The sequence below is a fragment of the Triturus cristatus genome, chromosome 5_1, assembly GCF_964204655.1.
Source record: "Triturus cristatus chromosome 5_1, aTriCri1.1, whole genome shotgun sequence".
Classification (NCBI taxonomy): Eukaryota; Metazoa; Chordata; class Amphibia; order Caudata; family Salamandridae; genus Triturus; species Triturus cristatus.
Window position 1 is genome coordinate 545531241 of NC_140587.1, and position 15686 is coordinate 545546926.

General features: G+C 47.3%; 1 protein-coding gene across 2 annotated transcripts in view; it reads left to right on the top strand.

The window, feature by feature from the left end:
• Nucleotides 1-15686, top strand: part of UBE2W (ubiquitin conjugating enzyme E2 W) — a 219518-nt gene that overhangs the window by 67356 nt on the left and 136476 nt on the right. For both annotated transcript variants that reach the window (XM_085605426.1, XM_085605425.1), the window contains exon 2: nucleotides 5456-5547. In XM_085605426.1, coding sequence (XP_085461552.1) covers nucleotides 5456-5547 — 92 coding nt within the window. The remainder of the gene's footprint in view (nucleotides 1-5455; nucleotides 5548-15686) is intronic.

Sequence of the window (15686 nt, forward strand, 5' to 3'; positions counted from 1 at the left end):
GTGATGGAAGAAGGCACTGAGTCTGTCGCAGAGGTCCTGGGTGGGTGAGATGTTGGTAGTCTCACTGTTGGATTGGGCGAACTCTTTGATGCTGAAGAGTTCCTTGCTTTTGTGTGCGTGGGTGGAGATTCTGTCTTAGAGTGCTTTCTTCCTTGAGTATCTGATGATTTTGTGGTCGGCGTTGGTGGCTGCTTTGAAGTTGTCGGTTTGCTGGGGTTTTGGAGTTCCTCCATAGCTTTTCGAGGCGCCTGCAGGTTCGCCTAGATTCTCTGAGTTCAGTATAGAATCAGCTGGCTTTAATGGCATGTGGGTTGGAAGTTTTCTTGAGGGGGGCGATGGTGTTGGCGCAGTCAGTGATCCAATTGTGTAGGGTACGGGCAGCGGTGGTAGGGTCCTAGTCTGTGGCGGTGGGAGTGGAGCTGCTGAGGGAGGCAGTGAGCTTGTAGTCGGGGTTCCAATTCCTGCGCTGGAGCCGATGTTGACATCTGCGGGGGATGTTAGTTTTGAAGGTTAAGTGGATGCAGCGGTGGTCAGTCCATTGGAGTTCGGAGGTGTGGCTGAAGGCGACAGAGTTTCCTGCTGTGAAGATGGGTTTGAAGGCGTGTCCTGCTGAATTTATTGGTTCTGGTACGATCTGTTTGAGCCTGATGTAATGAAGGTTGTCCAGGAGGAAGGGGGAGCTGGGGTCTTGGCGGTTGACAAGGTGGAAGTTGAGGTCTCCCAGCAAGGGGTAGTCGGTGGAGGTGATGGCTTGCAGGGTGATGCAATCAGAGAAAGGTGCGCAGGGTCCAGGGGGGTCTCTAGATGAGGGTGCCTCGGAGGGTGGTGGACAAGTTGGTCTGTATCTTGAAGTGGAGGTGTTCCATCAGGTCTGTGGGCCCGTCATTGTAGGTGCTCAGACTGAGGTTGGATTTGTGTGCGATGGCGATGCCTCCCCGGGGGCAGTTGGGGCGGTCCTTTCGGGTGATCTTGTAGCCTTCGGGGATGTCAATCGCGATGTCTGGTCCCGAGGCAGCGTCCGTCCTGGTTTTGGTAAGGAAGGCGACGTCGGGGGTGGTGCTGTTGGAGGTCCCAGATTTCCGCAGCGTGTCTGCGGAGGGAGTGGACGTTGAGGTGGATGCATTGCAGGGTTTGGGGTGTGATGGAATTGTTGGAGGTGGGTCCTGGGTCTCGGCGAAGGTGAAGAATTGTCGGCAGGTGAAGGGTCCATGGATGTCGAGACGTGAAGAGAGCTTGCAGTTGTTCTTGCCGACGTTGGACACGGTCGCGGACACGCGCAGACGGGCTTGCTTTTAGCGCTCCGGCAGCACTCCCGCTGCAAAGCGGCTGTCCATTAAGTAGGGTGCGGGTGGAGGGCAGGGCAGCTGGAAGGCTGGAGGGGCTGCGGGTGCAGCAGCAGCAGGAAACACTGCTGAAGGAGGTTGGAAGCGGGGAAGGGATCAAATAGGTGAGAGGAGTAAAAATAAGTACATTAAGTAAAGAAATCGAGAAAAATTTAATTAAATAAAATGATGGAAGGCAAGAGTAGAGCTGAGTGAAACTGGCTGGAAAAACGGAGCAGACCGAGGGCGAGGCACAGGGCCTCAAACCTCGGTCAGCGGCGGTGAAAGGCAGAGGCACTACCTGAGTTCACTGTTGGTGGAGCTGTGCGCTGGGAGAGCAGTATCCCGAGGGGTTTTTCTCAGAGGTTTACTAGGTCACTCCACTAAGATTATGAACAAATGAATGAAAATATGCGAACAGATGCCCCATGAAGGTTGATAGAAACTGTAGAATGCTCCATTGTCTGCTTATTGAGAGGAAAGTAAGCTGCAGTTCTTGCAAGTAATCAATATTTCCACAAACATTAAATGCATTTATATGGCTGCAGATTCACTTTTTAACAGTCGGATTTCATTGTAAAGATTATAAGAGAAGGTGTATTTCCCCTGCAGGTAACCAATTTGTTCTGTGTTGTTCGTATTGTGATTAGCATATTTGGGCAGGAGAGTTAGCATTACGGTTGCACCGATCGCCATAATTGGGGGAAAAAATATAACCTTGATAACTGATATTATTAGGCTATAACTTCCTTTAACAAAAGTTTGTTAATTTTCTGTTGTAAATTTATTTGGATAGTCCCCTGCTGTATTGACATATGCACAATTTCTAGATTTTAAATATATTTTATGTATGCAACACACTGTTAATCACCTCCACAATCCTTGAGATCCACACTCATTTCCTTTTTTAAGTATATTTTTCGACTTGGCGGTGGTTGCGTTAGAGACAGGAGCTGAATCTGCTACTATGGTTTGTTTTTAAATGTTAGGTGGGAGATATTGGGTTACTATTTGTGAAGGATGTGAGTCTTTCACAAGGATTACGTCCACAATATTTTTTTTTTAACTGAAAACCAAGTACCCTATTGTGGCTGTTCACACACTGTGTAATGAAACAGAGCAGTATATGGTCTATCATGGATGGTGGTCTGGACTAGTAACTTCAGCTTGCTGGTAAGCAACCACACCACTCAACGAATAATTTTCCATCCAACATACAACTTTGGAGTTCATTAGGCTGGCGAGTGTTTGCATGCTTTATAACTGCAGATCTGTAATTTCATATGTACTGTTATTGTAAAACAGGCTGGAGCAGATGGCATTGGTGGGGCGCCAGAGCAAAGTGGTATGGCTGTCCTCTTTGGTGGACCTGCCAAAATGTAGCTCGTTTCAAAGAATTACATTACCCAATGTTTTACTGTGAATACATACATTTTTCGGGTTGCAAAGAGGTGCATGGTGGTGATGAGTCTGGGATGAGTGAAGAAGGGTGTGATGTGAGCTAAGAAAATTAGAAAAATAATGGGGCGACCCGGTGTCCCTCAGAACCTGGGTATTTGTATTAAACAAAGCAATTGGTTCTGTTGGGTTTTCAATTACATTTGAATGTTCAAGAAGCATAGAGTTCACTTGTAACATATAACATTGATTTAAGAAAAAAGGAAAATAGCATGAACATAACACACGCCACGGTTAAGAATACATTAATATATTTTAGAGATATCAAATAATAAAGGCTGTCGCAATTTACAAATTCAGTTGCAAAATGGGTTTTTTGGGTGACTGTTGTGATAAGTGACGTGGTATTAGTGATAAAGACAGTATACTATATATAAAACAAAAATGCAATTAAGGGAAACCAGCATTGGCATAGCCAATAGGTCTCGCCTTTGGGACCTTATAAGTGTTTAGCCATGCAGCACTTGATGTTGTTGCACCAAGAATATTGTGCTGGATAACTAAACACTTATAAGGTCCCAAAGGCGAGACCTATTAGCTATGCCAATGCTTGTTTTTTTTAAACGGTCGTGACATACAAACACCAGCCGTGTCGATATAATACTGGCCAGGAAGCAATACTATGCCGTATTAACTTCTATGTTGTCTATATTAAGTAGCTTACATATACAATGTGCGAACACCACCACCTTGTGGACAGTTGTAGTAACAAAGCGCAACAAGGAAGCTATCGACTTCAGGAATGTGAAAGAAAGCTCTCGTATCTTGAAAGCTGATGACCCATGATGAGAGAGGAATACCATATGGCGCCTCTGCTCGTAAGCACGTGCCTGCGCACATGCACGCAAGCTCTAGGCCACAGTGTAGCACTTTGAAAAACCCCTTACTAAAAGTCGAGCAGCAGCGTATGCACTGCTCTAGGCTCGACTTAAAAAAGAGAGAATTTCTGGGTCTGGGTCTTCTTCATCAGAACAGGTAGGGGGGAAAGGCAGCCAAAATGCAGATTCTTTAATATGTCTGCAAGTGTGAAGGGCATCTGAATCAGGGAGTGGTCTGTGTTGTCCAACAGCCAGTGGTAGCCTCAACGTATTTCTTTAGTATTTCTTGATTTAACGACTTCCACCTGTCAGGCGATTTATGTGATCTGGCAGATTGCATCCGTCCGGCTCTCGCTTCGATCAAAGAGTCTTTAAAATACGTTGAGGCTACCACTGGCTGTTGGACATTTTGGCTGCCTTTCTCCTCTTCCTGTCCTGAAGAAGACGCACCTTGACGCACTTTACTATTTGCGCAACTTATGGGGTCGAAATGTCGACACACCACATATGTCTGCACAACGCTCATGATCACAGTTTCAATTATCAATCGATCCTGAAGGATAAGTGCAAAAATTATAAGGACTGACAGAAATTCTCTTTTTTTTCCCCTTCTTAATTTCAGTCATTTTTGTTTTGTATATAGTGTACTGTCTTTATCACTAATCACCACATGTCACTTTTCACAAAAGTCACCCAAAACCCCCTTTTGCAATTAAATTTGTAAATTGCGACAGCCTTTATTGTTATCTCTAAAACATATTATTGAATTCTTCACCGTGGTGTGTGTTGTGTTCATGCTCTTTTCCTTTTTTCTTAAATCAATGTTATATGTTACAAGTGAACTCTATGCTTCTTGAACATTCAAAAGTAATTGAAAACCCAACAGAACCAATTGTTTTGTTTAATGTGAGCTAAGAAAAGGCACTGGATAATTAGAAGACTGCCGTGCCATAAAATGTGTTGGGCTTTCATTCACTGGTTTCGAAGGTCTGCCCAAACAAACATTCCTATGGAGGTTTTGTGATTTCTCCCCACCCCTTATAACATTTTATTCATTTGAGTAATCTGCACCCAAACTTCGCAGTCTTAAGGTACCCAAGGAATCCTGTCTCTCACACTGGGTTCAGATTTCTTGGGGGCATAGTAAGGATGCAAAAATAGAATTTCTTATGAACTGAGGTGTCAACCTTAACTAAGGAGGAGTGACTGCCCCTCTGTAATATTTGTTAGGACTCTAATTTCAAGGTGTTTCATTTGTTAAAGCTCAATAGTAACGAACTCTTCCTCAGGGTTTTCAAATTATTGATTTCACAACTGAGGATGTATTTTTCCCTGCTTCCCTGTTGGTGGTAGTAGTGTGAGATGCGCCATGTTACATCGATTCTTCTTTCTTATTTGAACTAACCAGCAGTCCTCTATTTAAAATAGATGGTTTCGTTTAAAAAGCCATTTGTTTGCAAAAAATAGGTAATTCCCAGTGGACCTGCACAGTTTTGCTGCCAAGTGCCCACATTCTGGAAACAAGTCTTTAGAAGGCTGTTCTTGGTATTGCTTGCACATTTTCCAGTCCTCCTCTAGTTGAAATTGGATTTTGTTTCAATTGTTTTGAGTTCCTAAATAATTAAACAGGGATAATGTATTCGGAATAGTCATGTAAACTCTTAAGTTTGTACCTGTATTCTTGTGTACATTAACTTTGTATTGTACTTTAATATTTTATATCCCTTTTTCTTTTTGTGGTTCAATAGTGTGTGTACCTCCTGGTCTTGTTAACAACCACGAAAGAATTGAATAAATAAAAATAGCTGACTGTATAATTGTGCATCTTTGTTTAACAGTTTTTTTTTCTTTTTATAGAAAAGACTACAGAAAGAATTGATGGCGTTACAAAGTGACCCACCACCAGGGATGACATTAAATGAAAAGAGTGTTCAGAATTCCATTACACAGTAAGTAATCCATTTTCATTATTTCAAATCTATTGAGAAAGTTAAGACTATAGAATGTTAAATATCAGTAATCAGTGAACAGGACCTTCTTGTCAGCCTCTCAGCGCATATCTTATAATTTTTTTCTGTGTCATTTGTGGGTTTATACTGTCCTTAGACTTCTCATCCGTGTTTAAGTTCATAGTTTACCATTTTCATGGTGTTATTAAGGTCTTGTTTTGGGCTGTGTGCAAGCAGTGGGTCGATTATGCAGTGAGACATCCTAGTTGATAATTGTCTTATGATCGTCAGTTTAGCTTGTTTTGATGGTGTGTTTAGCTACTTTGTGTGTTTGGGTAGTCTCAGAGGAGGGTGCTTTGAAGGGAAGTGTTTAGGCCTTGTGTCCATCTGCCAAATCAGTGTGGTTGGATCATGTAGAAATGTTTTGTGGGTATTACTCACATTTCCTGTTAACGCAGATGTGCATGACCAATGAGGTTGTGGGTAGGCTTTTTACATTGCACCCTTCTTTCGAGGCAGAGGACGCTACTAGTCAGTCATGGGATTGTGGTTTTGCAGAGGTTGCTTAGTATCTAGTCTAGGCTTCCCTTCCTGTTGTTGAATTTTTCCATTTGTATCAGTTGTCTTTTGCTAATTATCCGTTAGCCTAAGAGATACGTAGTGGCAGAAAGGGGATTCCAAATAGTCCAGTCTTATACCAAACTGCTGCATTTATGTGGGAGTTATTTATGTAGCCTTGTTTGTTCAGGCCATTTGTGTGGTTAAAGTGATCTAGTTTTGATATGTAATGAAGTCTGTGGAATGTTTCATTCTGTAGTAGGGGATCTCTGTGTATAGTCCTAATCTAGTGAATAGTCCCGCCCATGTGCGTGGACCCCGGAGCAATAAAAAATAATCTCTAAAAGGTGACAAATCATGCAGACCTGCATACACCTTTAAGAGAGAATTTAAGACAGATAATGCAGCCTATACCCACAGGCTACACTGTCCAGTACTTCAACTAGAATTCCACCAACAACCACAAACAGCACTGCCTGTCTAGTTTTTCTCCCCATAGGAAAAAACCCTGCCTCTACCAGCAAAAGCCTCTGGAATGATAGAGAGGAAGGAGTGGACAGACAAGCCCCATAGGCTGCCATTATGTGGCTTAAAACAGGATACTGTGCCTTTAAGAAAACTTTCCAGGTTTCCAGAACTTTCCCCAGTATCCCAGAATGCCCAGAAGGTCCCATTTACTTTCAGTTCTTTTTTCCGGCTCCTGCTAGCAGGACCCTGGAGCATTGAGCTCTCCCCTTTTCAAGGGTTTTTTGGAGATTTTTGTCAATTTTTGTCACTTTCTCAAGTGCTTAGTAGCTGGTACTGTCAACATGCCTGGCTTGTTCGACAAGTGCCCGGAATGTGGTAGAAAGAAGGCTAAAACTGATCCACACGAGGTGTGTATAGGTTGCCTTCCCCAGTCCCACGTGCCTGAAAACTGTACCATCTGCCACTCGTTCTCAGCCAGGACCCTGAGGGACAGGATGAAAATCAGGCTTCAAGTTCTGGAGGAGAGAAGACTGAAGGCACCAGGTGGGTCTGGAGGGGCTGATTTGCCCCATACTGAGGCCTCTGGGGGGCTCCCCAGGGGCAGGAAGACCAGTAAGCGCTCCCACTCCCCGTCGAGGGCGTCGACGTCGAGGAGGATGACCACCGTCTGTTCGCCGTCTCCCCAGGGCTCTGGGGAGAAGCGGCGTCGACGATCGACGTCGAGGGACCTGAATAGGCCGCCGTCGACTACATCGGCATCGTCGGCGACGACGCAGTCTTCGGCGCCGTCCAGCAGTCGGCGTCGAGATCGGACCCGGCGTCGGCGCTCGCCGTCGAGGGGAGATCGCCGTTCGCCGTCGATGAAGAGGAGACGGTCGACGTCGCCGCCGAAGAGGAGATAGACGTCGAGACGCTCGAGGTCGAGGAGGTCGCCGTCGAGGCACAGGTCGCCGTCGAGGCACAGGTCGCCGTCGAGGCACAGGTCGCCGTCGAGGCACAGGTCGCCGTCGAGACGAAGGTCGATGTCGAGGAAAAGGTCGATGTCGAGGAAAAGGTCGACGTCGAGGAAGAGAGAGTCACCGGAATCGGTGTACTCTGTGGTGTATACGCCCCCTCGGATGCCTCCGTCACCGCCTCCTCTCCCGCCTCCTCCGACTCCTCCGCCACCACCAATGCCACCTCCTCCGCCTCCACCACCGCCTCCACCGCCTCCACAGCCGCGGACACTGCCTCCGCCGCCCCCACCTCGGTCGCTGCCACGCACTCCGGTGGGACCGCCGCCGGTTCCCCCGCGGTCTGTTTCCCTTCCGAGGTACCCGACTCCGCCGCAGGGGACCCCGAAGCAACGACGCCCGCGGTCGCCGGGACCGGCTAAACGGCGGACAGGCCGAAGCAGAAGAGGTCGCGCTCCCGCTCTCACAGGAGGAGAAGGTCACGGAGCCGTGGACGGTCATCGTCGGACTCCGGACGACGCCGTAGGAGGCACAGGTCCAGGTCACACACGCGCTCCTCGACCAGAGACTTTTCCCCGACGCTGTCGGACTCACCGGGGACTAGGGTGTCGCCGGTGGACGATTTGGTCTCTTTCCAAGAGGTGCTGTTGAGAGAGGCAGCGAAGTTGGGTATCACGGTGACGGTTCCAACACCCACGACGCCCGTGATATTCGAGACACTTCATAAGAAACATCTCTTGCCCTCTACTGCCTCTTGTACCAGGACTGGTGGAACCCGCGTTGGAGCTGTTCCTCACTCCCGCGATGACGAAGGCCGCCCCCTCCAGGCTCATGAAAAAGTATAGGGCCCCGGAGTCGGACCCTGCCTTTTTGAGAGTGGACCCGAAGCCAGATTCGGTCATCGTGACGGCGGCGAGGAAACAACATGCGACCGCGCCTTCGTCGACGGTCCCGCCTGACAAGGAAAGCCGCTGGCTGGACTCTGCGGGCAGGAAGGTGTGTGGGACCGCCGCCACTACCATGAAGGCGGCGAGTGCAGGGGCTTTGTTGGGCCGTTACGACCGGGCCCTGTGGGAGTCCCTGCAGCAGTATGCGGACCTACTGCCCCGGGACAAGAAGGAGGACTTCTTGGAGACAGTGCGCGAAGGCATGCTGGTGTCTAACCAGGTGATCGTCGCAGCGGCGGATGTATCCTTGCTGGCCGCCCACGCTTACTGCCATGGCGTTCACCAGAGGCGGCATTCGTGGCTGCGCCTGACGTCCCTCAAGCCAGAGGCGCAGCAAAGAGTGGCCAACCTGCCCTTCTCAGGGGAAACCCTGTTTGGGAAACATGCGGACGATGAGATGGCCCGCATGAAGGCGGAGGCGGAAACCCTGAAGGCCGTTGGGTTGGAGAAGGCCGAGAAAAAGAAGCGCCCGTTCCAGAGGCGGTTCGGGTCTTCGGGCAGAGGGCGTGGGCAGGGTTCGGGACAGCAGCAGCAGCAGTTCCGCAAGCCCTTCCAGAAGCGCCAGAGGGGTAGAGGAGGCCAGCAGGCTACTACCACTACCAAGGGCCCGGCCGGGTCTCGGCCCTGAGCGGCTACTTCCCCCTCAACCGTTACCCACTCCAGTGGGGGGAAGCATCCAATTTTTTCCGGCAGAGTGGAGAAAGATTACTCAGGACAAGTGGGTGCTGAACATTGTTTGCAATGGATACAGTCTTTGGTTTATCAGCCCGCCTCCAGCGATTCCGCCGGTCAGCTCTCGATTCCAGCTGAGAGAGCTCCAGGCGGAGGCAGACATCTTGTTGAGAAAAAAGGCGGTAGAAGAGGTACCTCTGTCTCAAAGGGGAAGAGGTCTGTACTCTCGGTTCTTCCTCGTTCGCAAGAAGGACAAGAACGAGTTCAGGCCCATTCTGGATTTGCGACAGGCAAACAAATGGATTCGCAGAGAGAAGTTCCGCATGCTATCGTTGCACCAGATTTACCCTCAGCTGCAACGGGGAGACTGGCTCTGTGCCATAGATCTACAGGATGCGTACTTCCATGTGCCCATAGCGAGGAAGCACAGGAAGTTCCTGCAATTCCAAGTCTGCGCCAATCACTGTCAATACACAGTACTGCCATTCGGGCTAAAGTCTGCTCCCAGGACCTTCTCGAAGTGCATGGCGGTGGTGGCGGCACACCTGCGGAGGAACAAGGTGTTTGTCTACCCGTAGCTGGACGATTGGCTGATCAAGGCTTCATCCTTCTCGGAGGCACAAGATCACTTCCGATGGACGTGCGCTCTCTTACACAAGCTGGGGTTACACGTCAACATGTCCAAATCGGTCACGACTCCGGTCCAGTGCATACAGTACCTGGGGGCCTCCATCGATACGCGGTCAGCAAGCGTGTCTCCTTCGGAGGAGAGACGGTTATCACTCCTTCGGAAGGCTCAGGACCTCAGGACTGCTCCATCGACGACAGTGAGGAAGGTGTCTTCTCTACTGGGATCGATGGCCTCCTGTATCTTCCTCACGCCTCACGCACGGCTACACATGAGGCCACTGCAGGAGTGCTTGGAGGATCAGTGGGATCAGAGTACAGGCTCTTGGGACGACAAGATACGACTGTCGCTGCATGCTCTTCAATCTCTGAAGTGGTGGTGTTCGGCGGAAAACCTCCTCAAGGGGGTTCCCTTCCACAAGGACATTCCCACGACGAGTGTAGTGACGGATGCTTCTCTCCAGGGCTGGGGAGCGCATTCCGGGGACTTGCAGATTCAAGGAAAGTGGTCTCCTCTGGAATCGACGTACCACATCAATTTCCTGGAACTCAGATCTGTCTTCCTGGCACTGAAGGCCTTCCTTCCGTCCTTCCAGACCAACTTGCTGCTGATACAGACGGACAATACAACCACGATGTATTACCTCAACAAGCAGGGGGGGTCGAGATCGCGCACTCTGTCACAGGAGGCGCAGGCGATCTGGCGCTGGCTGCTGGCCCGAGGACTGACGATTACGGCCACGCATCTGCCAGGGGTGCAGAATGTTCAGGCGGACGCCTTGAGCAGGTTGATTCAGGAAAACCACGAATGGGTCATAAACGACGAAGTACTAGGAGAAGTCTTCGCAAGGTGGGGGACTCCAGACGTAGATCTGTTCGCCAACGCCGAAAACAGCAAATGCCGAGACTTCGCATCCAGGTACCACCAGCGGGGGACGCTGGGGAATGCGCTATGGCTCGATTGGTCGAACAGCTTTCTGTACGCTTTTCCACCAATTCCCCTGATTCCGGCGGTACTCATCAAGCTGTCCCAGTCCAGGGCGCGGATGATCCTGATAGCCCCGGAGTGGCCCAGGCAGTGGTGGTTCACGGACCTTCTTCACCGGTCTCTCCTTCCTCACATGCGGTTGCCGTGCAGGCCGGACCTTCTCACGAAGTTCGGGGGGCGGATGGTGCACCCCAACCTCTCGTCTTTGAGTTTGGCGGCATGGCTCCTGAAATAGTGCAATATGGCCATCTGAATCTACCAGACGATTGTATGGACATTCTGAAGGAGTCTAAGCGACCTTCCACTAGGACATCCTATGCTTACAAGTGGAAGAGGTTCTGTATCTGGTGTAAGTCCAAGAACTTTGATCCGACAACATGTAAGGAAGATGTCATCCTTCCATACCTTTTACATCTGGCGCAGTCTGGCCTTAATTTCCATTCCATTAAGGTTCATCTGGCTGCTTTGACTGCTTACAGGAAATGCCCTTCACAGACTTCCTTCTTTCAGATCCCTGTGGTCAAGGATTTTTTGGAAGGCTTGAAGAAAGTGTTTCCTCCCGTCAGACTTCCCTCGCCTTCCTGGGACTTGAACGTGGTGTTGTCTAGACTGATGAAGGAGCCTTTTGAACCCATTCACAAGGCTTCATTGCAGCACCTATCCTGGAAGGCGGCGTTCCTAGTGGCCATCACATCGGCCCGTAGGGTGAGTGAACTTCAGGCATTATGTGGTCAAGAACCTTATACTGTATTTCATGCTGCTAAGGTTGTGATGCGTACTCACCCTAAATTTCTTCCGAAGGTTATCTCTGATTTTCATGTCAACCAGACTATAACTTTACCTACGTTCTTTCAGAATCCCTCTTCGCCAGCGGAAAGGGCTCTCCATTCCCTGGATGTTCGGAGGGTGTTAAAATTTTATCTGGATAAGACCAAGGATATTCGTAGGTCTGACCAATTGTTTGTTAATTATGGCTCAGTCAGGACGGGTCTTGCGACCTCTAAGCAGTCCATTTCTCGGTGGATTGTGTCCTGCATACAATTGTGTTATCAAAAGGCTAATAAGACCTTAGGGGGTAAACCTAAGGCTCATTCCACCAGGGGCAAAGCTGCCACGACGGCTTTGCTGCGTAATGTTCCGATTGCGGAAATCTGCAAGGCGGCCACTTGGAAGTCGGTCCATACCTTTGCTGCGCATTACTGTCTGGACACGGATGCCAGGGCAGATGCTCAGGTTGGGCAGGCTTCGCTGCGAAATTTGTTCGCACAGTAGTGGTAGTGTCTTGTGTGTTCTCCACCGCTTTTGTTGTGTGGGGATGGGCTTGCCATTCTATTCACTAGATTATGACTATACACAGAGATCCCCTACTACAGAAGGAGTAGTTTCTTTTCTGTAACTCCAGTTCTGTAGTAGGGGTATCTCTGTTATAGTCATAAGCGCCCGCCCTCCTCCCCGGTGGAGAGATACTTATTCATAGGTAGAATGCGACAGGTCTGGCGTGCTACGCCTTCAAAAAGAACTGAAAGTAAATGGGACCTGCTGGGCATTCTGGGATACTGGGGAAAGTTCTGGAAAGTTTTCTTAAAGGCACAGTATCCTGTTTTAAGCCACATAATGGCAGCCTATGGGGCTTGTCTGTCCACTCCTTCCTCTCTATCATTCCAGAGGCTTTTGCTGGTTGAGGCAGGGTTTTTTCCTATGGGGAGAAAAACTAGACAGGCAGTGCTGTTTGTGGTTGTTGGTGGAATTCTAGTTGAAGTACTGGACAGTGTAGCCTGTGGGTATAGGCTGCATTATCTGTCTTTAAATTAAATTATCTTTTAAAGGTGTATGTAGGTCTGCATGATTTGTCACCTTTTAGAGATTATTTTTTATTGTTCCGGGGTCCACGCACATGGGCGGGACTATTCACTAGATTATGACTATAACAGAGATACCCCTACTACAGAACTGGAGTTACAGAAAAGAAACTACTCCTTACCACTAGACATGGTAAAAGTACCTACGGGCGAAAAATGGTTCCATGTGGTAAAGATGCTCCAAATGGAGATATGGTCTTAAAAATTCCTTATGTAAACAAGACCGTTGTCCTATACTTCGCATGGAATAAATTTGCAAAAATATTTATAAAGATTCCAGCTTTAGTTGATTTGAGAAAATTGGGCCTGTGGTTAAACTGTGGAGCAAAGCTGTCTGTGGTAGTGTGAAATGTTATATTGCTTTTTTTCGGCGGCAGAATTGCAGGTTCTTTCTATAATGCTATGCTTTGCTTGGATTTAGAGATTCTGTAAGGATATGAAATTTTTCCTTGAACAGATAGCAAGGAATCTGATGGAAAGATTTTCTGGATTGACCTTTGAATAAAAGGACACAAGATGGAGTGAAAGTGGGGAGAAGGAAGGAGGGAGAAAGGGTATTGCTAAAAGGAGGATGGAACATGTCGTTCTGGGATCATGTGTCAGTTGTCTTCCCCCTTTATTGGCCATTCATGCTGGTTGCTCTCACTGAATCTTTTATTGGCGATGACATGCTCCATTATCCTTTTCCAAACACCAATGCCCTCTGTAGCATGACTCTCTGAGCTATGTTACCAAACAAATGTCCGTAAGTTAAGGCCAAATCTAAAGAATCATGTCTCCATATACAGCTCTCTGTGCCTCCAGTCTATTTGGTCATCTCTGTATGCCTGATGTGAGGGGAGGTACAAAAACTAAATTAGGATTGGATCTGGGAGCAGTCACCAGGCACGGTCCAGAATGTCTAACTATTTTGGCTTTGTGCACCTGATCGAAAGGACAACTGCCTCCTGATACATCCCTGACAGAATCAAATAGAAGCATATCCGACCTTCCATGTCTGAAGATTGGCTGGCAACAGTTACACGGTAGATATGGACAAAATAGGACACTATTTTTTCAGCTCTGAAAGGTGGAAAACCTGTTGTGTGTGGGAAATTAGCACCATCCACAGTTAGCTGCCTTAGGCCAAGATGAGCAGGAGCTGGAGAATCGGGGTTAACTTAAATTAGATTAGTGCTTCCCAAACTTTTTAGAAGCACAACTCACTTTTTAGTACAACAGACTATCGCGACCCACCTAGCTTTAACGCTGCACCATGTTACATCTATTCTTCTCTTTCTTAGTTGGACTAACCAGTAGTCCTTTGTTTAAAATAAGTGGTTTAGTTTAAAATGCCATTTGTTTGCAAAAAATAGGTGAATTTGTTTTTTAATGCAACTAGAGCATTGTTTAGTCGTGCATTGCAATTTACAGACAGCACATTTTCCAATGAAATGGTCACTAAATTTTCACAGACCTACAGTTTAACTGATACAACTATATTGCACAGACGGACATGCGCTGAAATCCGGTTTCTGTGAATATATTATTTGTGCATCGTCAAGTAAGGTGTCTTGATTTGTTCTGATCTTATTGAAATCTTTGTTTCCATTACACTTCAGAATTGCAAAAAAAAGTGCTAAATTTTTGCTTTCCTAACTGCTGAACGTGTATAGATCCTTTATAGGTATTTACATTTAGTTGTCTGTTACTCAAAAGCATTTCCATTCGCACATCATATACCCCATCAAGATTCTGACATAGTTCACTTTACTTTTCTTTCTCTGCCTGCAAAGTGAGAAGAGTTTGTAAACACCAGCCACATCTTAAAAAAAAAAAACAACATAAGCAGCAGAAGACATAGCCTGACATTTTACCAGTCTTTGAAGCACAGCAAATGTGACAAGGGAAATATAGAAATTAAAGGCATTTTTAGGTTTTGCCTGCACAGCACTTGTGCTGTGCTTGACAAATCTATTGCTTTTAATATAAACTTGAAAGGGACTTGCATCCCGCCATCCTCTTTACTGGCTTCTCATTGGTTCCTGTGCGTGCCACTTACTTTTCCTCCATTTCTATTGGCTGTAGCATATTTTCCAGCATTTACCAATGCTTGTTCCTCATCTGCTTCTATTATCAGTTTCCCTTAACAGAAATACTGTTAACATCCGCTTTGGTTGAACTATTTTTCATAAAGTTTTGCCTCTTTTTGCTTTTTACTCTTGCAGTCAAGACAAGTCATGGATATTTATTGAGCGCACATATCACCCGGAGGTCTCATGGCGCTTGCGTAGACTCCTCTAAAGCAGAAAGACAGAAGGAAAAGAAATACTAATAATGGTCGAACATCCAAGTTTTTAATTCCTTGCGGAATCGATTATGATCTATAATTGAGAGTAGATGGAGTGGAAGTTTATTCCAAATGGTAGGTGCCAGATATGAGAGAGATCTCCCACCATTTCTGGCGGTACGAACTCTGCATGGAGTGGGAAGAAATTTGGTACTTGACCTTAACGTCCTAGTCGGCTGGTACCAGCAGAGGTGTTTTTTGCAAAATAGCCAGGCCCGCTTCCGTGCTTTCTCTTGTGCACTAGACAAAGAACCTTGAACTGAGTACGCTTCTTTATAGGGAGCCAATGAAGATGCTTAAGATTAGGTATTGATGGGGATCTAGAAGAAGGGTTTAGTACCAGTCTGGCGGCTGTATTCTGCAGGACCTGGAGCCTGGAATACAGTTCTTCATTGATCGAGGCGAGCAGGGCATTTCCGTAATCAATACGGCTGGTGATCAATCCCTGAACAAGTGGCTTCTTCGATTGGGATCCATTGAAAGATTTTTTTTTAGACTACGCATAATTCCCTAACAGGTGCCAACTACCTGGTTGACCTGATTTTTCATTGATAGCTGGTTTTTGATCATTACTCCAAGGTTCCGCACCACTGGCTTTGGAGAAGGGCAGGGACCCCGATTTCGGGGCCACCAGTCGTTAGACCAAACTTCATGTGCCCTACTGAAAAGAATGACTTCAGTCTTGCTTCCATTTAGCTGGAGATGGTTCGTACTCCTCCAACTATAAATGTGAGTCAT